This window comes from Bacillus rossius, chromosome 1 (assembly GCF_032445375.1).
Source record: "Bacillus rossius redtenbacheri isolate Brsri chromosome 1, Brsri_v3, whole genome shotgun sequence".
Classification (NCBI taxonomy): domain Eukaryota; kingdom Metazoa; phylum Arthropoda; class Insecta; order Phasmatodea; family Bacillidae; genus Bacillus; species Bacillus rossius.
This window is the reverse complement of record NC_086330.1, coordinates 378,500,899-378,527,754: the sequence shown is the minus strand read 5'-3', so window position 1 is coordinate 378,527,754 and position 26,856 is coordinate 378,500,899. Positions and strand designations below refer to the sequence as shown.

General features: G+C 38.5%; 1 protein-coding gene across 2 annotated transcripts in view; it reads right to left on the bottom strand.

The window, feature by feature from the left end:
• Positions 1–1,353: 1,353 nt before the first annotated feature.
• The window catches only part of LOC134528561 (sodium-dependent noradrenaline transporter-like), a 173,892-nt gene continuing 148,389 nt past the window's right edge, over positions 1,354–26,856 (bottom strand). For both annotated transcript variants that reach the window (XM_063362295.1, XM_063362296.1), the window contains exons 8-14: positions 22,246–22,370; positions 20,251–20,363; positions 16,238–16,378; positions 12,016–12,115; positions 8,783–8,883; positions 5,995–6,162; positions 1,354–3,228 (exon numbers count right to left, since the gene is read on the bottom strand). In XM_063362295.1, coding sequence (XP_063218365.1) covers positions 3,130–3,228; positions 5,995–6,162; positions 8,783–8,883; positions 12,016–12,115; positions 16,238–16,378; positions 20,251–20,363; positions 22,246–22,370 — 847 coding nt within the window. In that variant the 3' untranslated portion in view covers positions 1,354–3,129. The remainder of the gene's footprint in view (positions 3,229–5,994; positions 6,163–8,782; positions 8,884–12,015; positions 12,116–16,237; positions 16,379–20,250; positions 20,364–22,245; positions 22,371–26,856) is intronic.

Here is a 26,856-nt window from a genome sequence, read left to right as displayed (position 1 = left end):
TCCATGTGACGTCACAGCTGGGGGATAAGGTGCTATGTGACCCTGGTGGATAAGGTTCCATGTGACCTCACAGCTGGGGGATAAGGTGCTACGTGACCCTGGTGGATAAGGTTCCATGTGACCTCACAGCTGGGGGATAAGGTGCTACGTGACCCTGGTGGATAAGGTTTCATGTGACCTCACAGCTGGGGTATAAGGTGCTACGTGACCCTGGTGGATAAGGTTCCATGTGACCTCACAGCTGGGGGATAAGGTGCTACGTGACCCTGGTGGATAAGATTCATGTGACGTCACAGCTGGGGGATAATGTGCTATGTGACCCTGGTGGATAAGGTTCCATGTGACCTCACAGCTGGGAGATAAGGTGCTACGTGACCCTGGTGGATAAGGTTTCATGTGACCTCACAGCTGGGGTATAAGGTGCTATGTGACCCTGGTGGATAAGGTTCCATGTGACATAACAGCTGGGGGATAAGGTGCTACGTGACCCTGGTGGATAAGGTTTCATGTGACCTCACAGCTGGGGGAAAAGGTGCTAAGTGACCCTAATGGATAATGTTTCATGTGACCTCACAATTGGTGAATAAAGTGCCATGTGACCTCACAGCTGGTGGATAAGGTGCCACATGACCCCACAGCTGAGGGATAAGGTGCTACGTGACCCTGGTGGATAAGGTTCCATGTGACGTCACAGCTGGGGGATAAGGTGCTATGTGACCCTGGTGGATAAGGTTCCATGTGACCTCACAGCTGGGGGATAAGGTGCTATGTGACCCGGGTGGATAAGGTTCCATGTGACCTCACAGCTGGGGGATAAGGTGCTACGTGACCCTGGTGGATAAGGTTTCATGTGACCTCACAGCTGGGGTATAAGGTGCTACGTGACCCTGGTGGATAAGGTTCCATGTGACCTCACAGCTGGGGGATAAGGTGCTATGTGACCCTGGTGGATAAGGTTCCATGTGACCTCACAGTTGGTGGATAAGGTGCCATGTGATCCCACGGCTGGTGGATAAGGTGTCAAGTGACCCCACGGATGGTAGAATAGTTACGTCGTGACCCCAAGGCTGGTGGTGAAGATGCTTGCTACTCTGGAGTTTGTGTCGTACATCTTATTCGTCACGTTTGTCTGCACTTGGACAACTTCCGGCCTCCTCATGCGCCCAGTGCTCACCCACATTTTGCACTCAGTTCAGCATCACGTATTCCATCGAGAACAGAAGAAAGTAAACTTCCAAACATTCTGCATATTCGTTGTTAGTATTTTACTGTCCTGAAAAGAGTGGAGGAAAATTTTTACATCAATCCACACTAGGAAGCTACAGAGAGAGAAAAAATAAAGTACATACTATTGATTTGTTTACTTTTATTTTCTTATTACAATAATTGACACTAATGACACATTATTACATTGAACACATAATACTGTTAGGGGCACACATGTGCGTCGTCGGATATCAGCTATATATCCATGAATTTTTAACTGTTCAGCTGTTTCAAAATGTTTTCCTAGAAGCTTGGAACTAAGCTGTATCAACGAGTAGTCATAAATATTTTCATATAATTTTCAAGAATAACGTTTAACAATTCTTAAATAGTACACTCTTTATTACTTTCTTTGCTTGTTTTTAAAGTCACGAGATGTATTAAAGCAAACATTTATGCACACTGACATTTATAATAAATTTGTTATTTGATTAAATTCAAACGACGGACATCTAAAAAAAAATTCCTTCTGAAACCAGCTCAAAAGGTTTTTATTACTTATTATATAACACCTATGTATTTTATATAAGCTTATTTCAAGCACATTCATATTTGCAAGCAATAAATATTTTTTTGCACATTAATTTTTTTATGATTGCCATATTAAAAGTCTGATAATTATTTAGGCATAGAATACTTTTTTCGCTTGCGATAGTGTACATAAGTAAATAAAATACATTTACAATTACTATTTTTAAGTTAAAAAAATGGTAACGATATAGGTATACCTAATTGAGCAAACTATGACTTTTAAATGTAATTTTTAAGTAGTCGGAACTTAAGTGGCTCAAAAATGAAAACGAGACAGGATTTCCCAAGCACGGACTGTGCAAGAGTTACGTTAAAAAAATTAGATAGCATATTTGTTAGTCTACAAAATGTTTATAATAAAGTCTCCATACTTATGGACACCACTTTTACGTGCCATAGATATATGTTTCTAGGAGTTATGTGTGTCAGATACGTACAAAAACCTATCCATTTCCTTGAAACAATGATTTTGGTTTTCTAAACATTACTTTATCTTTCTATACGTTGCACAATAAGTCCAAAACACATGTGAAATGTGAACAGGCATTTCGAAATCCTAGATCGAATTTCCAGAATGGAAGTACAAGAATAGTTCTATACTTATACGAAAATGTAAAATAAACATTTTTTGTCTCTAATAAATTATATTATATTCGTTTATTCGTCCCCATTTACAGTACTATCATTGGATTTGTGGTTATGAGGCGCAGATTTCTGTCTGAATAAGCACAATTATTTCGACATTACACAAGTCAACACATTGAAATTTTCTTAACATGTTATTAAAAATATACAAAACTAAAATAATTATACTATTTAAAACTAAAATAACTTAATAGTTTGATTTTTACAAAACACATATAAAATATATTGTTTACACAGTTTTAAAAAAGAATCAAAAATCAACTTCAGTGTTGAACGAACGTGAGATAATTATCCCTAAACGTGTATTGAATCTGAAATATTGATTCTAATGTGACCAAAATTTTAAATTCAACATTATTCGTGAATATGAACACTGCTCTCTAACAGGAACTCGATAGTCTTAGAAAATTAAACGCACATTACTTTCTCGACATCGGCTACATACTGTGAGTCATTCATTACGGGGTGGATTTCACTGGAAAATCTTTTGCAGGAAGCCTTAAATATGTGGATGAATAAAATACAATCGAAAATAATCTATTCTTCTTTCTTAAAACAGCATTTTATTCCTCCCACAATAAAAAAAAAACTCTTCTTACTCTTGAGTTTGTAAGTAAATGCTATGCAGACACCACCAAGCTGACTGTTCTCACGGAGGGCAGCAGAACAACGCCTTGCAAGTGTGGTTCACACGTACAGCCAGTGTCTACAGCGAAAACGAGACACCACTCGCGTCTGCCGCACACTCTCTTGCTCTTCCTCGGGAGTGATATTGATGGCTATCCTCTACAAACAAACAAAACATTATCACTACTGAAAAACTACGCCATGTTTCGTAACAATAAATGCACAATTTTCTAATTTAAACATTGAAATGTTTCTGCAGAATTCCATGAACCTGTCCGAAATCTCACTTTGAACTCCTAGTACAAAAACTGAGGAAAGATGTTTAAAAGAAAATGAGGTGAAAGGACAGAAATATTTGTGAGCTAAAATTATTATGTGTCCATAATTTAGATGTGTAACTCTGGTAAATATTATTGTATATAAAAATCACCATTATGCTTATATGGGCAGTATAGACACTGTATATACATATATCTTAGGAAAACTCATAATTTTTTTATCCTACTGTCTCAATGTTTTAACACTCTGATGTTTCTTTGTAATGCCACAGTATTTCTGCATCTTAAAAGGGATAACTGTGAAATGCCAAACAAATATACTTTTAAGTTTTAAGATAGCCAAAAGGTTGAATGAGGTTATATGTTATAATCTTTGAAAAAAATTACAGTTAAACAATAAACTATTAAAAATTAAAAAAAATTCAGTCAACTCTCAGTTCCCAAAGAACATAGTGTCATTTACCAACCCATTTCAAATATCCGCATGAAAAAGTCACTGATGTGCATACAGTCTCTGAAGTTTGGAAATCCAAGAAAAAACTCCTAAACCTTATATAAATTATATAAATAAATACATACACACATACATACAAAGGGTTTCACAATGGCGTATGTACACAATTTTTGCCGGAGATACCTACTACAATCATCGCAACAAAAACAATAATCACATTGGATATTTAATAGCCTAATTAGGTACCAAAATAAATGCCACTAACATTGTCATGACTGACAAGTCGTTCCAATACTGTGTGTACAATCAGGCTCACTCTTAGATTGCACTACACTACCCCCCCCCCCCCCCCCCCTCTTTTTCTTTGACAGATTGGTAGGTACTACCCGGCTTGTTAACATTAAAATTATTATTTTGTGTACGGCAGATACTCGTAAGTTTAATTATATTTTCCAATTTTACTTTTTGTTGATTTCTCTGAGAATATAAAATAGCATGCTTTGACAGTATTATTACAGTTGTATGTGTGAAAGAAAAAATCAACGAATTCTTAAACAATTATTATTTCACAGGAGAAAATATTTGTAGAATTCGGTCGGTTTCAATAGCAAGGTATTCCATAAAAGTATGTATGTACTATGCTCAAAAGACCCAAACTTATTAATATTAAGTTATATAAAAATATGTTAACAATAACAGATGACACCAAGATGGCGTCTTTCAATTATGTATTCTTAGAAATAAAAAAATTATAATTTTATTAGATGATACACCTAATGAAATATAGTAACACGAAAATTTGGGTTTCAAAATATCATTCCAAATTTTACTTTACTAAGTACAGTGTTTTAAATAAATAAAAAAAAAGATGTGAGAAGTTAATTACTCGCGTTATAAGGTATACTTCTTTTTTATTTATGACACTGAACTATTTTGAAATTTATTGTAACAAAAATTAATAAAAAAAATACTCAGTTCTCAATATTAATATAAAAAGTGTGTAATATTAATTATTTAATTTAGTAAAATAATCAAAATAACTTTTAATTAATAATGATAATCTATAAAAATGCTGGCTATTTATTCTTATTCATAATATTTAATTATTAGTTAAAATGCATAATGAAACGTCTTTTAATTAAAACGAAAAAAAAAAGACGAATTAAAAACTATATCTCGGCTTGAACCTAAATTTTAACAAGGAAATTTATTAAAATACTGCCCACCTTGTTAAGATTTCTAAAAAGTTAATAATAAAATCTTTTCATATACATTTACTTAAAGCAAAATTTGTAAAATCCTGTAATCTTTCAGTCAAATTTCTTTTTATTATAAAGTATACTGCGCTACGAAGAAAGCTAACGGAAGGACAAATGGAGAATATGTATTATAATTTTAATTACCAGTATTCTTAGGTTTTTATAACTTGAAATTACTCTTTACTGTGACCATTTTAGTTTTAACATATATATTCCAGGGTTATTTCACTATCATGAAGTTTCATTTTGCACAACAATACGTTTAATATGTCACCTAATTGTTGTGAAAGTGGCTTTATATGGGTTTCTATGTTGATGTGAAAATTTCGTTGCACGCGCGTCGTAAAAATCCACTCTCATTTTTTTCCATGACGCGCTTAAAGAAGTATAACTAAAAAATTGGGGAAGCTTACGATTCACTCGTCCTTCTGGACATACCCGAATACTCACGTTGGCATGTCTTCTTTTCACAGACGAGAGAGCCAAACCCGAATTTCCCCGAAGTTAATGCTCACCTTTTTTTTTTCCCCGTACCACAACAGGTGTATTTATTTGGGGGAAACCGTTTACATGATTTCACAATATCTTTAATGTAACTATCCTAACCAAATCAACCGTCCACAATGTTTTAAAGTATTTATAATGTAGCTAACCTAACCTAATTGACCATTAGTTATCATGAGTTGTATATGTATTTACAATGAACAAAAAAAAAAAAAAAAAAAACAACCGAAGATGCACGATCGGACATTCGGCTCTCTCGTCTGTTGAAAGAAGGCTTGCCAACGTGTGTATTCGGGTATGTCCAGAAGGACGAGTGAATCGTAGGCTTCCCAAAAAAATTGTTTTTACGTTTCAAGACTGTTGTGCTGTTGTGCGGGACTCTGCCGAAGCGAGGACAGGTTGCAAGAAGCGGAGCGCGGCCGGAACTCACCTCCCTGAAGGTGCCCGGGGTCTTCAGCAGCTGGATCGCGGCCACCAGCGGGATCATGGAGATGGAGGAGAGAGCCAGCCCCCACCCCACCCACTCCGCCCAGCCGGGGTAGCTGTAGTCGTTGTACTGCAGCGGCTGGTGGTACAGCAGGCCGAACATGACCACGCCCTGCGGAACAGGCCGCGACCAGCTGCACGGAGGTGCTCAGAGCTGTCTGCTCGGTCAGCCAACACCGCGACACAGTGTATTGTCATCACAGCCACTGCGGGCCTCGTGGTCCGTGTGCCAGAGCCGAGCATCGAACCAAGGACCCTGCGAGGAGTCCCAGGCCGCTGCCTCTTGTGTTTGTGTGTGGGTGTCTGTGAAGAGGATGATACTGGGTTACTTCTAAGGCTGTGTTAAAATTTATTTCTCTGGCGGGGTCACGGGAGGGACTCGAACCCATGTGCTGCTGAGCAGTAGCGGATCCAGAGGGGGGGGGGGGGGAAGGCTAAGGGGCTCAAGCCCTCTCCAAAAGCATTTGGGTCCACTATTGTTTTAGTGTTTGCCTTGATAAAGCCTAGCCTCAGCTGGGTCAAGCCCCTCCCAAACCAAAATCCTGGATCCGCCTCTGCCGCTGAGGTCAATGCGATGAATAAAGATGGAAGTCACTTCTTTTCCTAGAGCCATGTGCAACCGATGTGGGTGGTTGCTTGTGGACGTGAGTGAGATGACACACTGCGCCGCTCAGCAACGGGGAGGTCGCCGCTTGCGTAAACGGAGACGGACCCGCACGTATCAGCTCGGCGATGCTGCGCTCTTACGCTTACGTCGCTCCGTGCGGCGGCAGGTATGTTTGTTTGTGTTATAAATACGTACGTTAGCAAGAATATCTAGTGGTATATTATTACTTTGACGTTTGTTTGATATTATTTATGTGCCATGATTTCGAAGCATAATGTGATTTTAACCTTCAAATTGCTTGTAACCTCGAAATGCAATTTCATTGGTTGCCGTTTGTCTACGTTTCCGTGCATTGTTGGAAGCAGCATTCGCGTTGGTGACGTCTTCTCCGTTTACGTGCAATTGTGAACGGTCATTATATCTGGTGTCGGAGAGAAGGAATATGACGCGATATTCCAGACTTTAATGTTATTATTAAAGTTTTGTCAAAATAAGGATTTTTCCTGGCTACAATTTGATTTTTTTTTTAATTTTCTCATTACTAGTGAAACATATTATAGCTTTACCATAGTGTTTCTTAAAATATATATAGCATATTTACTTCAATATTCAATTAATATGTACCTATTTTTTCTGTTTTCTTGTTTTCTTGTAACAAACATATTTTTTTGCAGCATACATTAATTAATTATATTAGCTGCTATCAAGTCTTCATGTGTAACATGTTTTGAAACTACTCGCAATTATATAGTTACGTCTTTAGCACTTGTCGTATACTCGTTTACTACTTTCACCATTAGAGCAACAGGAAATGCTTGGACTTTGCTCAGATGACAGTTACAAATCACAGATATTCAAAAGGAGCAATCACAGTTTAAACTGTGATCGAAGAATATCGGTTGTATCTATCATCTGTAATACTTTTAGAGAGAAATGTGGGGTCAGACAAAGGAAGCATCCCTACTTTGGGCGTGTACTTATGTACGTGCGTTAGAAGTTATACCTACTTGGCGTGATAAAAACCAACTTAAATTTTGTATGCAAATAATAATTAGAAATAAAATTATTAAAAGACTGGAGTGATGCTGTACACGGTTCGTAAAGTATAAATTCAATCAAATTAAAAAAATTAAATAAATATCCATTATTCAATATTAATATAAACACACGTATAAAATTAATTATTTAATTTAGTAAAATAATCTAGATAATTGTTAATTAATGATAAAAATCAATAGCTTTTGCTGACTGTATATCCTAATTTATTTATTTTAATTATTTATTTAATATTAATGTAATAATTTCTAATCCAAATAAATTATACATACGTGAACATGATCTCACTCATTTAAATACACTTGAAAAAGTTTATAAATACAATTTATATCACTAATATTCACAATAAATAATGTTTTTAATAATATGGCCCAGCATTCATTATCAAACAGTAAAAAACTATAGGTTTTAAAGCACATATAATTTTTATTTGTATGTAGCCTTCCAGCCTGTGAAAATTTGTTGCGTGGTGCGCGCGCATCTTAAAAATTCACTCTCATCATTTTTCCATAACGCGCCTTAAGAAGAATGACTAAAGCAAAAAAAAAGGGGGTTGTCTGTAAAGTTGGTTTACGGACGATAATTTTACGTTATAACGTCATAAGAAAACATTGATGAAAAAGTACTTATTGATACATTGTTAATTAAAATTTGATAACTTGTGATTTTTTTTAAAAAATTGGCGTTGAGCTAGATGAAAATATAATTAAATACGAATAAATACACTTAATCAAATTCATCCATGATTTGATTTTTTCAATTTTTTGCAAGTTTAATGTGAATTATTTGTTTAAAAATAATTATGAGCAATTGTTTTTAAAAATAAACTTTAATCAAATTAATGTTAATGAAGTGTTAATTTAAAACGAATAAAATTTAAATCATAAATCAAATTCATGAAACTGACGCTTTTGAAAAGCCCGCCAAAATCTGCGAAACGTGACAATGAGTCATGCTTTTTCGTGCGTGCAGCCGGTGTTCCATCGATTTATAATACGTTATCACGTCGAAAGCAAAGAGCAAAATGGCGCAGCAGATCCACAGATGCAGGCGCAGGTTGTTCACTCACTATGATGAAGGACGGGCTGACGAACTTCCAGCACACTCTCCAGTAGAGTCCCGGCTTCGAGCCCAGCATGTCCTTCACGTCCTGCGAAAACCTTTCCAGACCTGCGCAAGAACAAACAAGACAAACGAATGTACATCACTGAATGCAACACTGCGCGTGCACAAGTTTATCTTTCACGGTAACTATACAGAGATGTTTTTTGTAACCTCACACTCAGGTCGTGTTTGATGTGTAAATTTTATGTGCTGTCAGCTCGGTTGGTAAGGCTGAGAGTGTAGTGTTATCTATGGTTCGTTGGTCAGCAGCTGGCATCATGGCGGACAGCTCGTCATATAACCTGTGTAACCAATGTATCGCGTAATGCACACACGGCGCGTGCAACGGGGGTATATATTAGTAAGCATCTAAGCTCTCGGTATACGGCATTTGCTAGGAGTAATTCCGTGAAAATGGAACGGAAGGTGATGGAACGGAAATGTGTAACCAAGATGGCGGACCCACGTGTAGGCAACATAACCTCGTATATAGCCACTTCCGTAAACATCAGGGGACATACCAAACTATTTGACAGTGAAACTACCATGCAATATATTTGGTGAACTAATATAGTCATAGTACCACAAGTTTATAAAAAAAAACACAGAAAAACTTGCATTACAAATGATTATAATACATATTCTCCTTCTAAATTCCCAGAGCCCTACTAGCGCGCTTGGTAACCTGAAGGGGTGAGGATCAAATATATCATCACTTGAGAAATATTTTTAAAAACTTTTTTGAATATCATTATAATATAATAATAATGTTGAATCAGCTCAGTTATACTGATTTAATTCGTTTAAGCAAAAACAAATATACAAACATTTAGGCCTACTTGGTTTCAGGTTAATATTTTAGTAATTCCATAGAAATATAACTTATAACGGGTACGGAAAATTTATAGTATAACTGTTAAGTGAATTTTTAAAAATATGGGCGGTATTTTAACAAAATTTCTTGTTGAAAATCAGGTCCAAAGCTGGGATTTCATCGCAGCCGTTTCTATTAGTTTTAAAATTCTGGTTATTTCGAACTGTTAATTAATATCTGCGTTTGATGGACAGCAAGCAACGTTTACGATTCACGGCGGGCGTAGAAGATTAGTGTGTGACTCGCATCCAAAAAGTTTGGTATATGAAACGCGACTATTCTATTTATCAGTTTATTTGTCCCACTCGGCATTATTTCAAAAATTGATAATTGATAATATTTATTGTCATTAGACACAGGGTGCAATAGACATTGTCATTGAAAATACATAAAAATAATATATAAATACACATTTTTAAGTTTAAAGAAAAACATCTTAACAATAATATAACTTTACACAAACTTAAGGTCATTAAAATTTAAATTGTTCCATTCGTCTAGTGAGTATAAAGGATTGGATATGAACCATTGTTCTAAGATTTGTTTATACTTATCAAAAGATACTGTCCTTGCACACAAGGGTAATCTATTAAAAAAACTTACACTTACATTTTCAAAACTCATATATGATTTACATAGGCGTGCCTGAGTATCGTATTATAAGTTTATTTGAAACATGAACAACACGAAAACACCCGAGTTTACTCGTAGCCGAGGTTAGATGTTTGCTTATCACAGGCATGTACTCTGTACTGAAAGACTTGCTCACAGTTTATTTTTTTTACATGTTTTCAAATAACCTACAGTTACATTTTTATTCACCTGTGTATAATCTGAAGCAGTTACTGCCTGGGTGATTATTGAACAAATTATTGGGATGACAATATTAAATGCGATTGAAAGCTTTGTTGTTTGAAATTTATAAGATGTACATCGTTACGGTAAACTTATAAGGATGAAAGATAGTATTCCAGCGAATGTCTAAATATAAAACTAGTCGTCATTACATTACAATTCCATCACGCCTGTCCTATAAGCAGTCTCAAACGAGCGAGGGTAATGCTAGCGTCGTAAGAAGGCATCCTCGCAGTAAATCTTACTTACCTGCTAAAATAGTTCCTCTTAACACAATTTGATATTGCTAGGAATCTAGTGCAATGGACCAAAAATATCGGGTGCAATGTGGTTATTTTATAAATACATTATTTTTTCCACATTGGGTAATATTAATGATGTATCTTAAAATGCTATTGGAAATATGCCTACAGTGACTGCAATGTGATAACAGAGCAACAGAATAACACATTGACCAATCATCTAGCACACCTGTAACATCAAGCAACTGTGACCATTACTGCTGGCTACAGCATAAATGTAGTAATATTTGTAAACAAACATACTTGGCATTGTTACGTTAGCTGATTTTGACAATGTGATGGGTGAACCTACTGCTAATATTAGTAGCGTGCGCACAAGACAGACAGGTCGCTGGAGACGCAACATGTCTGGCGGAGTAGTCGTATCCCATCGTGGTGAGTGCCTTTGTCCTGGGAGGCGAGCTCCCATTGGTCTATTTATGCAATAGTAAATACCGGTAATTCTGCTTGACTCAACGCAGCTTATACACTTCAGTAAATTACAATTTTGGGCTTGTTTTGGTTAAAACATTGTTCTGTTGATAAGAGTTCGTTAAAGTTAAATAATCCCAATCACATAATATTACAAATAATGGCAGTAACATTTTCGCCATCAGGGATAGTTTACAATATTCACAGGGATGACCAAATGATATAAAACATCTCTTATAGATGGCTTTCCAGCGAAACCAACGAACATAATTCCTTGCATTCTCCAGCGATTTAATCATTTTTCACTGAGCAAAACCTGTAATGTTTCTATAAGAAACACAGAACAGCAATTACAAACATCAATATTTGCGCTAATTCCTAGCACTGCCATAGTCACTTACGGATTAAATGTCGTGAAAAAAGGTTTACACAGAAACGAAATCATAGAAATTACGGAATCCAGCCAAAATAAAATACAAATCTGCTTAAATATTCTTGGCAAACCAGCATTGCAGCAAAGACTAAACCCTTCTTCTAGCTATTTCATTTGAATTAATTGAGCTAACGTATATTTCCCATGCTATTTCCCGATTTTTTTTCTTTCATAAATTCCAACTTCCCTGACAATTTCAGGTCATTCCTGTTTACCATGGTGCTAGACACAGGACACCTGTATATAATTAACTACAAATAGTTTCAGGCAGACGTGATTTGAACTAAGCTCGACGAACCAAAGCTACAACACAGGCCGCTCACCGTAAAACCACGACACAGCGATGGCTTCGAACAGGGCGGAACACAGCAGTGAGATCCCAGCAGAATACGTGTCGAACAAGTGGAACATGTAGATGCCTCCCTGGAAGCGAAAAGAACAGTAGTTTAGAGCAGCGACGAGCAAGCACATGAAATGGCATATGTGCTCTACGATGTAACCTCAGTTTAACTGGTGGAAACGTCAGATGCAAACGCACAGGGAAAACATTTTTCGAAACATTCTATCCAAGTTAAAACTTTACAATAAAAAATAACGTACATCATTTGCATTTGATGCACTTCTAGGCCTGCCTAAGATGCATTAATAAGTGCTTGGAGAACGTTGTACAAAAATATAAAAAATGTCATGTGTATCGCAAATATTGTTTTGGAGCCCCTCAACATAGCTAAAAAGCAGTACTTTCTAACTGTCATGTCTGGAAAAATATGTGCTAGATAGTCACAAAACCAACTGAGAAACCAGTATTAAACCTTGTTGTGGTCTTAAGGAGAAATTTTTAATAAGTTTAATATTGTAAAAATTAAACATAATACAAATATATTAAATTACGTTATTACAGAGAGTATAATTGGAGATATAAAAGTCGCTAATGACCATGTTAAAAAGTTCTCATATGCGTAAGTATAGAAAGTCACTATCTTCCATTTCTGTGTTTAGTGATAGCCGTATTCTCTTTTTGTATATTCAAAATTGGTTGAAAATATGGGAGTTTTGAGAAAAAGCAGATTCCAACATACTGCAACTTATTGCAACATATTTTAAGAACTCGGTGGTGAGAGCCGCTAGTTAACTATGCACGTATCAGCCAATAGTTTTTTATTTAATGGGAAGCATTGTTAAATTTGAGGTTTTAAAACAACACAAACTTCAAGTTTTAAAAAATAATCCATTATGTATTTTTTAAAAACCTTTTCGGTGTCTACCAATAAGTAGAATTTTAGTTTTCCACGCCCTAAAAATGAAACTGTAATAGCTACTGAAAATCAGAGTTATGTCAATGGAATATTATTCAATCTATCAGATCCCCATACAGGTGTTTAATGGACTCGCAGCAGTTTTTACGATTTCAAATTGAGAGAGCAGAGTTCAAGGCCGTGTCCCGAATTCGCATGAAGTATATACTTATACGCAACAAGCATACAATAATTTTTTACGTATTGAAGTATATACTTATACGTACTTGTCTCCGAAAGTGACCTCACAAGTGCTGTCTGAACTACAAGTGAAGTATCTAGGTATGCGTGTAAACGAATCTAGAATACTTGTAGGTAGGGACCGGGAAAATTCGCGGGTTCAATGACCTCCAGGATGAACTCCATAGTTCTACGTACACTCGGTCAAATGTCACCCACTCATTGGCTGCTGTCATGTGAGACGTCCCAACGTAGCAGCCTGTGATTCGATTAAGCTTTGGTCTGGTGTTTCTCATTGGCCCAGAGTCATCCAGGTGAGTTGTGAGCCAATAGCAGAGGCAGCACTGAGGTATAACTATTTGTATTTTAGCCTACCGCGAAATGAATTCGCGAATTTTTCTGGTCTCTACTTGTAGGTACAGAAACGTCAACATTTTATAAAGCCTTTTTAGGCTATATTTGTTAGAACATTCAAGTTATTCAAAGACTCGTAATTTTCGTCTATGGTGTACTAATATTAACAAAGTAAAAGAAAAAAATTATAAGCTGAACATGTTTATAAGAAAGTTAAAAGAAAATCATTATTCCAAGCGTCCGTTTTTTTGTTTTGCAAATGGAACATAAATTATTATGCAAAATTACAGATGTTTGTAAATGGGTACATTTACATGAAAACAACTTTATCACTACAAAATAGTGTTTGAGTAACTCTGGTTTAGGATTCTTATCCGAGAATTTATATTTTTTGTTGTTCCAGTTCCTCCAATAGTTAAACGTTATTTGTAAACCATTCCCTGAATAGCTTTCCAATACATATTGACTGCGCACATTAATAAGCACGATACAGCAATAATAAAGTCAAACGGTTGAATATTCGATTATATTTTCCATGATTAAAAAAATGATTGAATGAAACATAAATTAAAATATAAAATTATGTATAGCTTTTTTGTTAGAAATACTCAGTATCATCTGGGAAAACGTATTTCATGTATTAAAATGTAATCACAGCCATCTGTCGTACAAGGTTACACTATCTCTCCTCTCTTGTAGTACCACAAACTATTTCTTGGTAACTGGTTTGTAGAAGCACATGGATGTTGTTTGTTTTTCCGAGCGTGCAGGTGTGAGGCTAGAGCTGTAGCAAAACGCAAGTACGAAACTTTAACACACGAATGCATTTCGTTACTCGCATTTTTTTGTAGTATGAGATTCATCGTTAGAATGTTGATTAAATGTTATTGCCAATAAATAATTTTCGACACCTATTTGTTGCTTTTTCATTATAATCGACGCATAATGGATTGCGATGTTATTGTGACATAACATGAGATCACCTTTAAAATTTTCAAAAAATAATAATTCCATTGCAAATTTAGTAGATTCCGTCAACAGTTCACTTGTAGTTCTACACATTACTTATTAAATCAAATTAAATTTAGAATGACTAAAAACACAAGTCTGGTTCAAAATACGGAAAAAGTGAAGAAAAAAAAATGCACCTTACGCAGTTTGGTATGTAATGTATAGGCCTAAGTATGTTTTTTTTTTTTTTTTTTTACAAATTACGAATGTTACGACGCCGCGACGTCATACTGTACGCGTACGAAATACGACTCGATTCGTTGCTCTAACATAGTATATCATGTTATGAGGTATCAGAAGAGTAACGTAACGATACTATAGTAACGAGTACTGATTGTTATAGTAACGAATACATACGGGTATGCCTTTTATTTGACGTGATAACGTCTTATAATACGATGAACGCCGGCTGCACGCACGAAAAAAGCATGGCTCATTGATCACGTTCCGCCTGAGCCAGAGCGTGCGAGAACCGGCCAACCACCGTGCGAGAAAATCTTCTATAATAACAAACAGGTTAAGGCGGGCATTTTTCTAACTAATCGTTCGTTGATTATATTAAAACAAATTATTTAAATTTAAATTTGCAAAAAAAACTGTAAATAATATATTTGAAAATTAAAAAAAAATTATGCAATTTTTTTCATCAATGTTTTTCTTGTGACGTTATCACTAAAATTATCGTCCGTAAACCGACTTTACAGACAACCCCCTACTTGCACACCTCTGTGCGGGACCGGGCAACGCGGGCAAGGGGAAGGGGAAGTGGAACGCACCACAACGCCGAACGTACAATAACGCCGAATACCATAACGCCGAATGCCAAATTGACTACAACGCCGACAGCTAGAAAACTGCCGTGTACCTACCACAACGCCGAAATTTTATTAACGCCGAAAAATGTCATTGCAGGACTGCCACAAAGTTTAGGTTAGGTCAGGTAAGGTTAGCACACAAATTCATTCAGTTGTTTTTCATTTTGCTCCTGTGGCCCCCCTCCCCTCCTCACTGCAGTAATATATTTCGGCGTTACTGTATTCCGGCGTTGTGGTACAAAGCAGTTTTTCTAGCTGTCGGCGTTGCGGTCAATTTGGCATTCGGCGTTGTGGATTTCGGCGTTATTGTACGTTCGGCGTTGTGGTAATTCGGCGTTGTGGTACACAGCAGTTTTCTAGCTGTCGGCGTTGCGGTCAATTTGGCATTCGGAGTTATGGTATTCCGGCGTTGTGGTATTTGGGCGTTGTGGCTTTGAATATAAATACTGTATAGAAGTCGCCAGCCCAGGTTAAAATTTCTAATACGGTTTTGAGGTAGTTGGTTAATTCACCGCCGCAATCGCCACCATCTCTAGGGCATCGACTTGTGGTGGTCCCTAGCGGACAAGTGTCGAACTCTTCAAACACCCCTTCCCCCTCCCGTTGAACGACCTTGAGCTGCAGTGAATTATAGGTAGGGGGTGCGGGGAATGACAGCGGGCGACAGTGCTGCGCTCTAACGTGTAAATAACAACTAAGACGATACAGGGCGTCACGGCAGCGCACTGCAGCGGTGAAGTTCCCAAGCTGCTCATCTTACGCTTCTGAAAAACGTAGAGTAAATCCTATCCACTCGCGACTTCTATACAGTATATATATATATTGAAAGGTTGTGGCGACGCGGGGAAAGGGAAGGGTAAGGGGAAGTCACGTGACCGGAAGCAGCTGACCGGGGTGACGTTGACGAGCGCCACGGAGAAGGACACGGCGGCGGCGCCCAGCGTGAACAGCTCGCGCGCGAACCGCTGGCCCTTGAAGAAGGCCTGGAACTCGTCCATGAGCCCCGTGATCACGCACTCCATGCCGCCCATCTGCAACACAGCGCAGCCCCTCACCCCTCGCCACCCCGCTCCAGCCTTGCGACTCAGCGTCCGCCCGGAGATCAGCACAAGCCCTGAGCACTGTGGCCAGTTTGTCCGCGCAACAAGATGGCGGCCTTTGGTTTATATCAGGAGCGCAACAACAGGGGGGGCAAGGGTATTTTGCCCCCCCCCCCCTTCTGAAACCTTGAAGTGGGGGCAAACGGGGGCAAAGAAAGTGCTGTGTAATCAATTTTTAGATGATAAAACTGCTTAAATAGCACCATTTTCCACCTTGAAATACAAATTTTTCCCGGGGGAGGACCCCCCGGACCCCCTCGCTTATAAAAATGTATATTGCCCCCCCCCCCCCATTTTTTGGAAATTTAGTTGTTGCGCCCCTGGTTTATATAGTATATATAAATGTAGTTTACTACATACTCTTGTACACAATCATTTTTCATCGAGTCAACAGTCTTTTATTTGTTTAGTATTCATGCACTTTTCCACCACCATGCATACACCACTTATGAAAAAATGCGATTTTCTTCATGCCACAATATGGCGGCGACCTGCTTCCCCCTTACGTCCCCTGGCTTCAGCAGATATACCTACGAACTGTGTTTATGCTCCGTCTGTAACTTTCTCTAATCTCTACGTCCGCCAGGATCTTGTGGACGAGAGTGGCCACTGTGTCATAGAATATATGAGTGGTTAAAACAAAATGGACTGTCACACTTAAACTTAGGGCTTTTAGATCTCCAAAGTTTATACACAGAAATTTAAGTAATGACTAGGGACCGGATAAATTCGCGGGTTCAATGACCTCCAGGATGAACTCCATAGTTCTACGTACACTCGGTCAAATGCCACCCACTCATTGGCTGCTGTCTTGTGAGACGTCCCAACGTAGCAGCCTGTGATTCGTATAAAGCTTTGGTCGGGTGTTTCTCATTGGCCCAGAGTCATCCAGGTGAGTTGTGAGCCAATAGCAGAGGCAGCACTGATGTATAACTATTTGTATTTTAGCCCATCGCGAAATGAATTCGCGAATTTTTCCTGTCGCCAGTAATGAAGATTTTGTCCGAGAAAAAGAAAATCGTTCTTATTTAATTGGTTTTTAATAATTTGTTCTTAAGATAATTGTTTGATGATTTCGTTAAAAATTACAATAAAAAATAAAAAAATAAAAATTGTAAGAAAGAAGTGTGCAAACAGATATTAAAAACAGACCATTTTAAAACACTATTCAAGGATTGCAATATAGTTACCCCGCAAAAATCTCTTCGAGACTTTGATTAGATAAGTTTACTGTCATTTTATTTTCCGATCTTCACTTTGTTTTTTGTTGTTGTTTTTTTTTTTTGTTTTTTTAAATCCTGGGAAGGAGGAATCCGAACAACATGGCCAGCCGTCACTGATGGAGCGGGGCTGACACAGCAGCCGGCTGCCCTACCCGAAGGTTCAGACCTGGTTTACCGGCCGGCCGGGAGAGTGCGTGAGGCGAGGTGAGATGGAGTGTGGAGCATCAATGGAATTAATTGGTGGGAGAAATGGAAATACACGAGAAAACCCACAGGCCACGGCGACGTCCGCCGTGTTTTCCACTTGCAATAAATACTCGTTCGACCCCGCCGGTAAACGAACCACGGTCTTCCGGGCGGGAGGCGAGTGTTCTGGCTGTTCGATCACCGCGCCTCCAGGTCTTCTGCACGTAACAAGATACCTTGACCTCTTTATAAACACCTATCGTACATATGGGGGTCTCCGGAGCGTAGTGTTGTAAGTAGAGACCGGAAAAATTCGCGGATTCGTTTCACGATATGCTAGAATCCAAACAACTTTACCGTTATATTGCTTCTGCGATTGGCTTACAGTTTATCTGAAGGGCTTTGAGCCAATGGAAAACCTTCAACCAAAAGAGTACCGAATCGCAAGCGTCCCAGTTGACAGGTGTCACGAGTCAATAGCCAATGAGCAGGTGGCATTTGTCTGAACGTGTAGAGGGTTGTGGAGTTTATCCTAGAAGTCATAGAAAGCGCGAATTTTTCCGGTCTCTAGTTGTAAGTCAACAAATTGTCCAGGTTTGAGTTAGCTACTCTGTAAAAAAATATTTCTCGGATGATTACATATACAAAATTGGGGCCAACTTTGTAGCATTCCTGGTTGGCCTGGATTTATTCCAGGCTCACGTCTACTGTGAGCACACCAATCACAGCCATCCAGCGCGGAAGCAAACATGTCCTGATTGGCCCGGCCGAAAAAGGCAATGGCTTCTCTTGCAGACGGTCGTTAGTTGGAGTAAATCTAGTTCTAACATCAACGAACTTTAAACAAATAAGTTTATTTTTTTTCAATTTATAATGTCTAAAGATGACCTGCTAGGTAAAACTATTAGTTTTCAGATTAATTATTTGGTTTTAAAATATAAGGTAAAGAGAAATATTATAAAAATTACACTGTTTCATTTAATTAGGTATAGGTACCTACTATAAAATAATATTTATTAATTATTTCCCAGTAATAACTTATGGAATATTTTATTTACATTAGGTTATAAAATATATATTTCTCTTACTTGTGTATTTATAATGTGCAGGATAGTCATTTAGCTAGGACGGTAAAGTAACAATAAAACGATCATGAGTTTGGTACTCTTCTAACACACTCAGGTTTTAAGAAGTGTTTGCTTGAACAATTGCAGATGGTAAACTTTAAAAAATAATCTCTCGAAAGTACACTCTGTTCATTAACAGCAATTAGTAAAATTTAACGTTGCTAATGTAAATTTACTCCACGAAGCAGTGAAAATTAAACGACAGTTGTGGTGAAAGTATACACTATATATAACAGAGTAAAAATATACCAACAGATTTGCCACATATTTACCAAACTATAGCAATTGTTCTTTCACACACGTGGTAGTAATTTTTTACTTGAACCAACACACGTTGTCGGCGGGGACTCTGGCTGCCATATACATCACAAGATTGTGCATGTAACATTTAGATGACTTGTATGGCGTGACAACTGAAATGTGTATCCCACACCAATAACATTATTATGTTTCAGCATCAGGAATGTTACGCCCAAGCCTTACTATTGAAACAATGCAGTCCGTGAACATTTTTACACTGTAATTTGGGCATGTGTCGTTTTGCCTAAAGTCGTTTTGCCTAATTTTTAGGCAAAACGCCGTTTAGCAAAATGCCGTTAGGCCAAACGCCGTTAGGAAAATCGCCGTTAGGCAAAACGCCTTTGGCCAAATAGGAGTAAGGTAATCGCCGTTAGGCAAAACGCCGTTAGGGAAAACGCCGTTAGGCTAATCGCCATTAGGCAATTCGCCGTTAGGCAAAACGCTTTTTCCTCTTTTAGGCAAAACGCCATTAGGCAATTCGGCGTTAGGCAAAACGCCGTTAGGCATATCGCGGTTGGGCAAATCGTCGTTAGGTTAGGCAAAACGCCGTTAGGAAAATCGCCATTAGGCAAAACGCTGTTAGGCAAAACACCGTTAGGCAAAACACCGTTAGGCAAAACGAGGTTTTGTCATCATAGTAACATTTTAGGCAAAACGCCGTTAGGCAAAACGCCGTTTGGCAAATCGGAGTTAGGCAAAACGCCGTTAGGCAAATCGCCGTCAGGCAGAATTCCGTTAGGGAAAACGCCGTTAGGCAAAACACCTTTAGGCGAAATTACTTTAGGCAAATCGCCGTAACGAATTCATGTTTAGGCAAACCGCCTTTAGGCAAATCGCCTGTTACTCCTGTAATTTAATCAAATGTTGTAATAGGACAATATCAGAAACTCTGGCCAATCATCACTGGCGAAGTGGGAGAAGCTTTACTAGATTGCTTCCAAACCATACAACACTTGTGGGTACTCACCGCGCTGTCCAGACCCAGCATGATGAGCATGAAGAAGAAGAGCATGGACCAGAAGTGCGAGCCGGGGAGTGTGGCCACGGCCTCGGGGTACACCTGGAAGACTAGGCCGGGACCTGCGGACAAACACGGTGCTGCCATCTGCCCGGACGTCCCTGAACCTTCCGGCTCTCCCAATTCTTTCATTGCACTTCGGAAGACTGATTCATAGGGACCGGAAAAATTCGTGGTTTCAATAGCCTTTAGGATAGACTGCACATTCCACTGTACACTCGGGCAAATAACGCATGTTCATTGGCTGCTGACTTGTGAGTCGTCTCAGCTGGTTTGTCTGTGATTCGATCCTTCTTTGGTTGAGGGTTTATAATTGGTTGAGATTCGTCCAGATGAACAGTAAGCCAATAGCAAAATCATCTAAAATATATATGTATTTGACTTCTAGCCTATCGCCGAATGAATCCGCGAATTTTTCCGGTCTCTACTGATTCAGAACATTATTTTGGACGTACACCATTACTCGTTTGCGCTACACACTATGGATATTATTTTTTTTTATAAAAGCAACAGACATATTCATGTAAAACTACAGATATTTGTAGAGACCGGAAAAATTCGCGTATTCATTTCACGATATGCTAGAATCCAAACAACTGTACCTTTATATTGCTTCTGCGATTGGCTTACAGTTTATCTGAAGGACTTTGAGCCAATGGAAAACCTTCAACCAAAGGGAGTATCGAATCGCTAGCGTCCCAGTTGACAGGTGTCACTAGTCAGTAGCCAATGAGCAGGTGACATTTGCCTGAGTGTGTAGAGGGTTGTGGAGTCTATCCTAGAGGTCATCGAAAGCGCGAATTTTTCCTGTCTCTAGATATTTGTAAATTTATACATTCACATGAAAACAACTGTGTACAATACAAAATAGCGTTCGCAGTTACACTGGGTTCGGATTCTTACCTCCAACAGTTAAAGTCACTGTAACAGAGCTGGTCTCATTCAGTCAAACTGATCTAACACATAGGCCTATGCCAAAGGCATCGAAACCTGTTTTGAAACGAAGGAACTGCTGGTGGGGAGTCGGATGTCACAGTTAGAAACACACAACTTTCTATGGTCATAACTTATAGATACAGAACTTTGAACTGTCGTAAGTTAGTAAGATCCCAACTTAGAAAGACGTAACTTAGAATCGTCATGACTTAGAAACACCCAAAGTAGTCTTACCAAAACTTATAAACACGTATTTTATAACTGTCGTAACTTATAAATACATAACTTAGAAACCCACAATGCCGAACCACATAACATATAAACATCATGACTTAGAAACACGTAACTTAAAACTGTCAAACTTAGAACTGTCATAACTTAGAAACACACAACGCCGAACCACGTAACTTTGAATCGTCATAGCTTAGAAACACACAAATTAAAAATGCCATAGCTTAGAAACACACATCTTAAAACTGTCGTAACTTAGAAACACACAACGCCGAACCACGTAACTTCGAATCATCATAACCTAGAAACACACAACTTAGAACTGTTGTAACTTAGAAACACACATCTTAGAACTGCCATAGATTATAAACACACATCTTAGAACTGTCGTAACTTAGAAACACACAACGCTGAACCACGTAACCTGGATTCGTCATAACTAGCGACCGGAAAAATTCGCGGGTTCAATGACTTCTGGGATGAACTCCATAGTTCTACGTACACTCTGTCAAATGTCACCCACTCATTGGCTGCTGTCTTGTGAGGCGTCCCAACGTAGCAGCCTGTGATTTGTATGAAGCTTCGGTCGGGTGTTTCTCACTGGCCCAGAGTCATCCAGGTGAGTTGTGAGCCGATAGCAGAGGCAGCACTGAGGTGTAACTATTTGTATTTTGGCCTGTCGCGAAATGAATTCGCGAATTTTTCCGGTCTCTAGTCAAAACGTATAGAACTCTGTCTCGTGTGCTTGCAAGCTGCGACAGCCGCCGGACAGCTCACCCTCGGTGGCCACCAGGCTGATGGGGATGCCCTGCTTGTGCGACATGAAGCCCAGGTACGTGAAGATCACGAAGCCCGAGAAGAAGCTGGTGAAGCAGTTCACGGCAGTCGTCACCAGGCAGTCCCTGCGGACAACATGCGTGATAAGTAGCGACAGCAGTGACGTCCCCTTGACGGCTGTCCGACACTGTCCGACACTGTCCAACACTGTCCAACACTGTCCAATACTGTCCGACACTGTTCAACACTGTCCGACACTGTCCGACACTGTTCAACACTGTCCGACACTATCCGACACTGTCCGACACTGTCCGACACTGTCCGACACCGTCCGACACTGTCCGACACCGTCCGACACCGTCCGACACCGTCCGACACCGTCCGACACCGTCCGACACTGTCCGACACCGTCCGACGATAACTTACTATCCGTTCGTCGGGATTCTCGCACAGAATTTGCTAAGAAGCTAACGGCATGGCCGACTGGATTTTAAGTTCGTGCATGAGCAGATGCGGCCTAGATTTTTTTAAAAATATATCCAATACTAGCTGACCCGGCAAACGTTGTTTTGCCATATAAATAATTTCCTAGTAATTTCTAGTGTAGACATAAAATAGCTTACTTATTGTAATGTATGTTAGAATGTGTATATTGTATGTATGTACGAATGTGGTATATGCGTGAAATAAGCATGGAGCGCTGTGAACGATGAGGAAATATAAAAATAACAAAAGGCAAACATTATTTTTAAGTTATTATAATTTATTCCTTAAAATTATATATCATTAATTAAACAATTACGACAGTAACACTATTAAACAATATCAATCTCTTAATGCTATAGCGTGAACAATATTTTTTGTTAGTCCATCTTTAGCTAACACAAACAAACTGGATGGTTTACCCACTCGAGAGCATGCCACGTATAATTGTCCGTGTGAAAAACATGGTGTTCTCAAATCTAATCCACAAACAGACATCGTTTGACCTTGGGATTTGTTGATAGTCATTGCAAATGCCAATCTAATCGGAAACTGAATACGTTTGAATTGAATTGGCACATCTGTAGGTATAATAGGAATCCGTGGTATGAGTATATTTTCACCTCTGAACTTGCCATTTAAAATCCTGGCTTCGATCACGTTTTTCATTAATTTTTGAATGACTAATCGCGTACCGTTGCACAGCCGGGGCGGGTTCAAATTACGAAGCAAGATAATTGGAGATCCAACCTTTAATTGTAAATTATGCGGTGGCATGCCTGGCAAATCCAGTGAGTTCAAAAACTCTGTGGGAAAATTTACTGCCTCGCTGTCGTCGCAAACTGTATCAATAGATTTATATGATACCAAGTTCCCTGGCAACAACATTTGTATCTTCAGATTTAAATTGTCGACGTCTACATTTTTTGCCGCTAAAATCGCTCTTTCTGCAAGCCACTCATGATTTATGTACTGTGTGTGTACATCGGGAAATATTTGTTCAATGAGAGTATCTTGCGAATCAGCGATTGTGCAGAAATCGGTCGGTAATTTTACGTATCCAGTTTCATCTATAGCAACTTTTCCATCACCGATATCTTAGAGTTGTTTTGAAAATGTTTCAGCGGATGGATCTTGAAGCATTTGAACGCGCATATTTATTTTTAGCTGTAATTTTTCAACATTACGCCACAATGGAGATGATTTTAAGCAAGCGTTGATCTCATCAGCGTATTTTGAACGTGGAATGACTGGAAGTGTTTGTCTGAAATCACCTGAAAGGACCAACAGAGTTCCGCCAAATAGTTTGTCATTGTTTTTAATATCTTTCAATGTCCTGTTCAACGCCTCAAGTGAATGTTTGTGTGCCATAGTACATTCATCTCAAATAATAATTTTACACCGTTTCAGCACAGTGGCCATGGACGATTGTTTCTTAATGTTGCATACTGCGTCAGGGTTATTCTGAATATTTAGTGGCAGCTTAAATACTGAATGAGCTGTTCTACCTCCATCCAATAAAGTTGCTGCAATGCCCGATGATGCAACGGCCAATGCGATGCCATTATTTGATCGTATTTCAGCAAGAATTAGCGAAATAACGAATGTTTTGCCAGTTCCACCCGGTGCATCCAAAAAGAAGAACCCACCTTGTCCAGCTGAAACTGCGAGCATAATGCGATCATAAATGGTTCTTTGTTCCTCATTCATTAGTGGGACATTGCGGGCAACAATCGCTGCCATTTCTACAGTACTGTACTGCAGTTCACGATTCATTTCAGTATTCATTAAATCAGATGCAGTTCGATTTGGCGAATTCATACCGAAATTACTAAGTGGTAAGTTGGCAATGACAATGCAAAGATCCTCAATAGCAATCAATGCTTCATTGTACATTTCGTCGCTGAATGTTATGGTTAGATCGTGGCACCGTATACGATGTTGATGCAATATATCATCAGTCATTGAATCTTTGTGATTTTCCCATAATATCTGTGCTCGGGCTGGGAAACATGTAGTCAACACTATAGCGAATAGTAGACGAATTTGTATTGCTGTACAGTTCAATGCAGCTTCAGAAAGCATGCATTCCCACTGGTTGTCGTCTTCCAGCAAGCCGAGTGCAAGGCATGCATCTTTATACGTTGGATATTGTTGCCCATTCACTTTACGTATATCTTGAAATGATAATGGGCCAGTAACATTAACCAACAACAGTCGAAGATAAAAGCACTCCGTGTGTCTTGGATTGACTGTAAATAATCGCCCCAAGGCGTTTGATTTAAATAAATTGAGACATGCAGCAACTGGTGAGCCTTGCTTGCGGGGCATCCATGTTTTTGTTTGAGTCCATGTGAAATAGCGTGGTACTTGTGAATAGAGTAATGTTCGTGCAAAGGCACCAAAATCATCCGCACGATTACACAATTCAAAAAATGCAGTGAGTGTAGTTTTAGGTGGATTTATTACACGATCAATCGCTGTCTCGTTCGTGAAAAATACACGCTGACCGTTTTCAAGATGGATGGCTAACTGAACAACTGCTGGATCCCGTTCATGAATTGGAAAACCAAAGATACGCCAAGCAGCTTCATTGGAGCTGATGTACCGACCAATTTGGTAGAGCGTTATTTCATCGTTTTTATTCACTGGAGAAGCATTCACATTAGTATTTTCCACTCTAAACACAGCCATATCACTGCCTTTATGGACATACTTGCAAATGTATTTGATGCTCTTCACAGAACTGCAGAACTCAACATTAATATGAGCATTATATGTCTTGCTCAGCAGAGGCGAATATGGCACCACCCAACGATTGTCAATATCAATGTCTGTGTTGATGATATTTTTAATAAATGACTGTCCGCCATTTTCAGGATTTCTTCGACGATATTTTGGGTATCCGTCGACATTTGTGACCGTATCATTGGTAAAATCTTTAGGGAAATTTTTAGTACATTTTCCATCAGTCATGCAAGGCGATGAACTATTAAGAGTACCACATGGACCATGAATCATGTTTGTTGTAACAATATCAAACAGCAGTTGGTCAGTGGATGGATCTGGAATTTCCGCAGAAATGATACTATCGATTTCTTCAGGACGGATTTTGTCGATGAACCAAACCAAAATGTGTGCATGAGGTAATCCTCGCTTTTGCCACTCAACCGAATACATCCAGCAACGTGTGGGACCAAATACATGTGATTTAGTAATGAAACTTATTAAAGACTTCAACTTTTGTCTGAACGCACGTGCTGTAATGTCATGGCGATGTATTGCATTTTGGCCAGGCAGTAGCAAAGATGTAATCTCTGGCCATTTTGGATTACATGTGAACGTGATAAATAAACATGGTCGTCCATATTCGCGCACGAAAGTCAGAGCATCCTGTATATATTCTTGCATATGACGTGGACTGCCTACGTACGATGATGGTAAAATGACATGGTTACCAATTTCGGCGACATCGGCGTTGTTGTTGATAGCGTCTCGCAAATGAATGTACTCTTCCGCGCGCAGCTTTTGTTGATTATATCGTAAGTATCGTAGTCGTTCGCTCTCAATCTTCGCGTACATGTCGACCATGAATTGTTGACAAAGCTCACGACATCGTAAAATGACGTTGTCCAGGCCACGTCTAATCATTAATCGGTACGCATAATAATCCTTTGAGCTAACGTTCTTGTTTGTTTCAGCTCCTGTAATATTTGTTCATGAAAATTAATTTAAATTTATTACGTTCAATAATTTAATTGTGAGCTAAGATGTTTACACATAAAAAAAGGGTTCGTGTACTTATGTAAGCACTTTAGAAGTTATACTTACTTGGCATAATAAAACACTAACTTTAATTTTGCATGCAACTAATTAATATAAATAAATTAATAAAAGTGCTGTAAAAATGTTATTAATACCGTTGGCAAATCATTAATTTAATAAAATATTTGTTTTTAAATAAAAACAATATTAAATATTAATATGAACACGTGTATAAAATTAATTATTTAATTTAGTAAAATAATCGAGATAAATATTAGATAATTTTTAAAGCTATTTTATGCTGAGTGTTTATTCTTATAAATTAATAATCAATGAAGTACCTGATACGGGATCTCGTTGTTT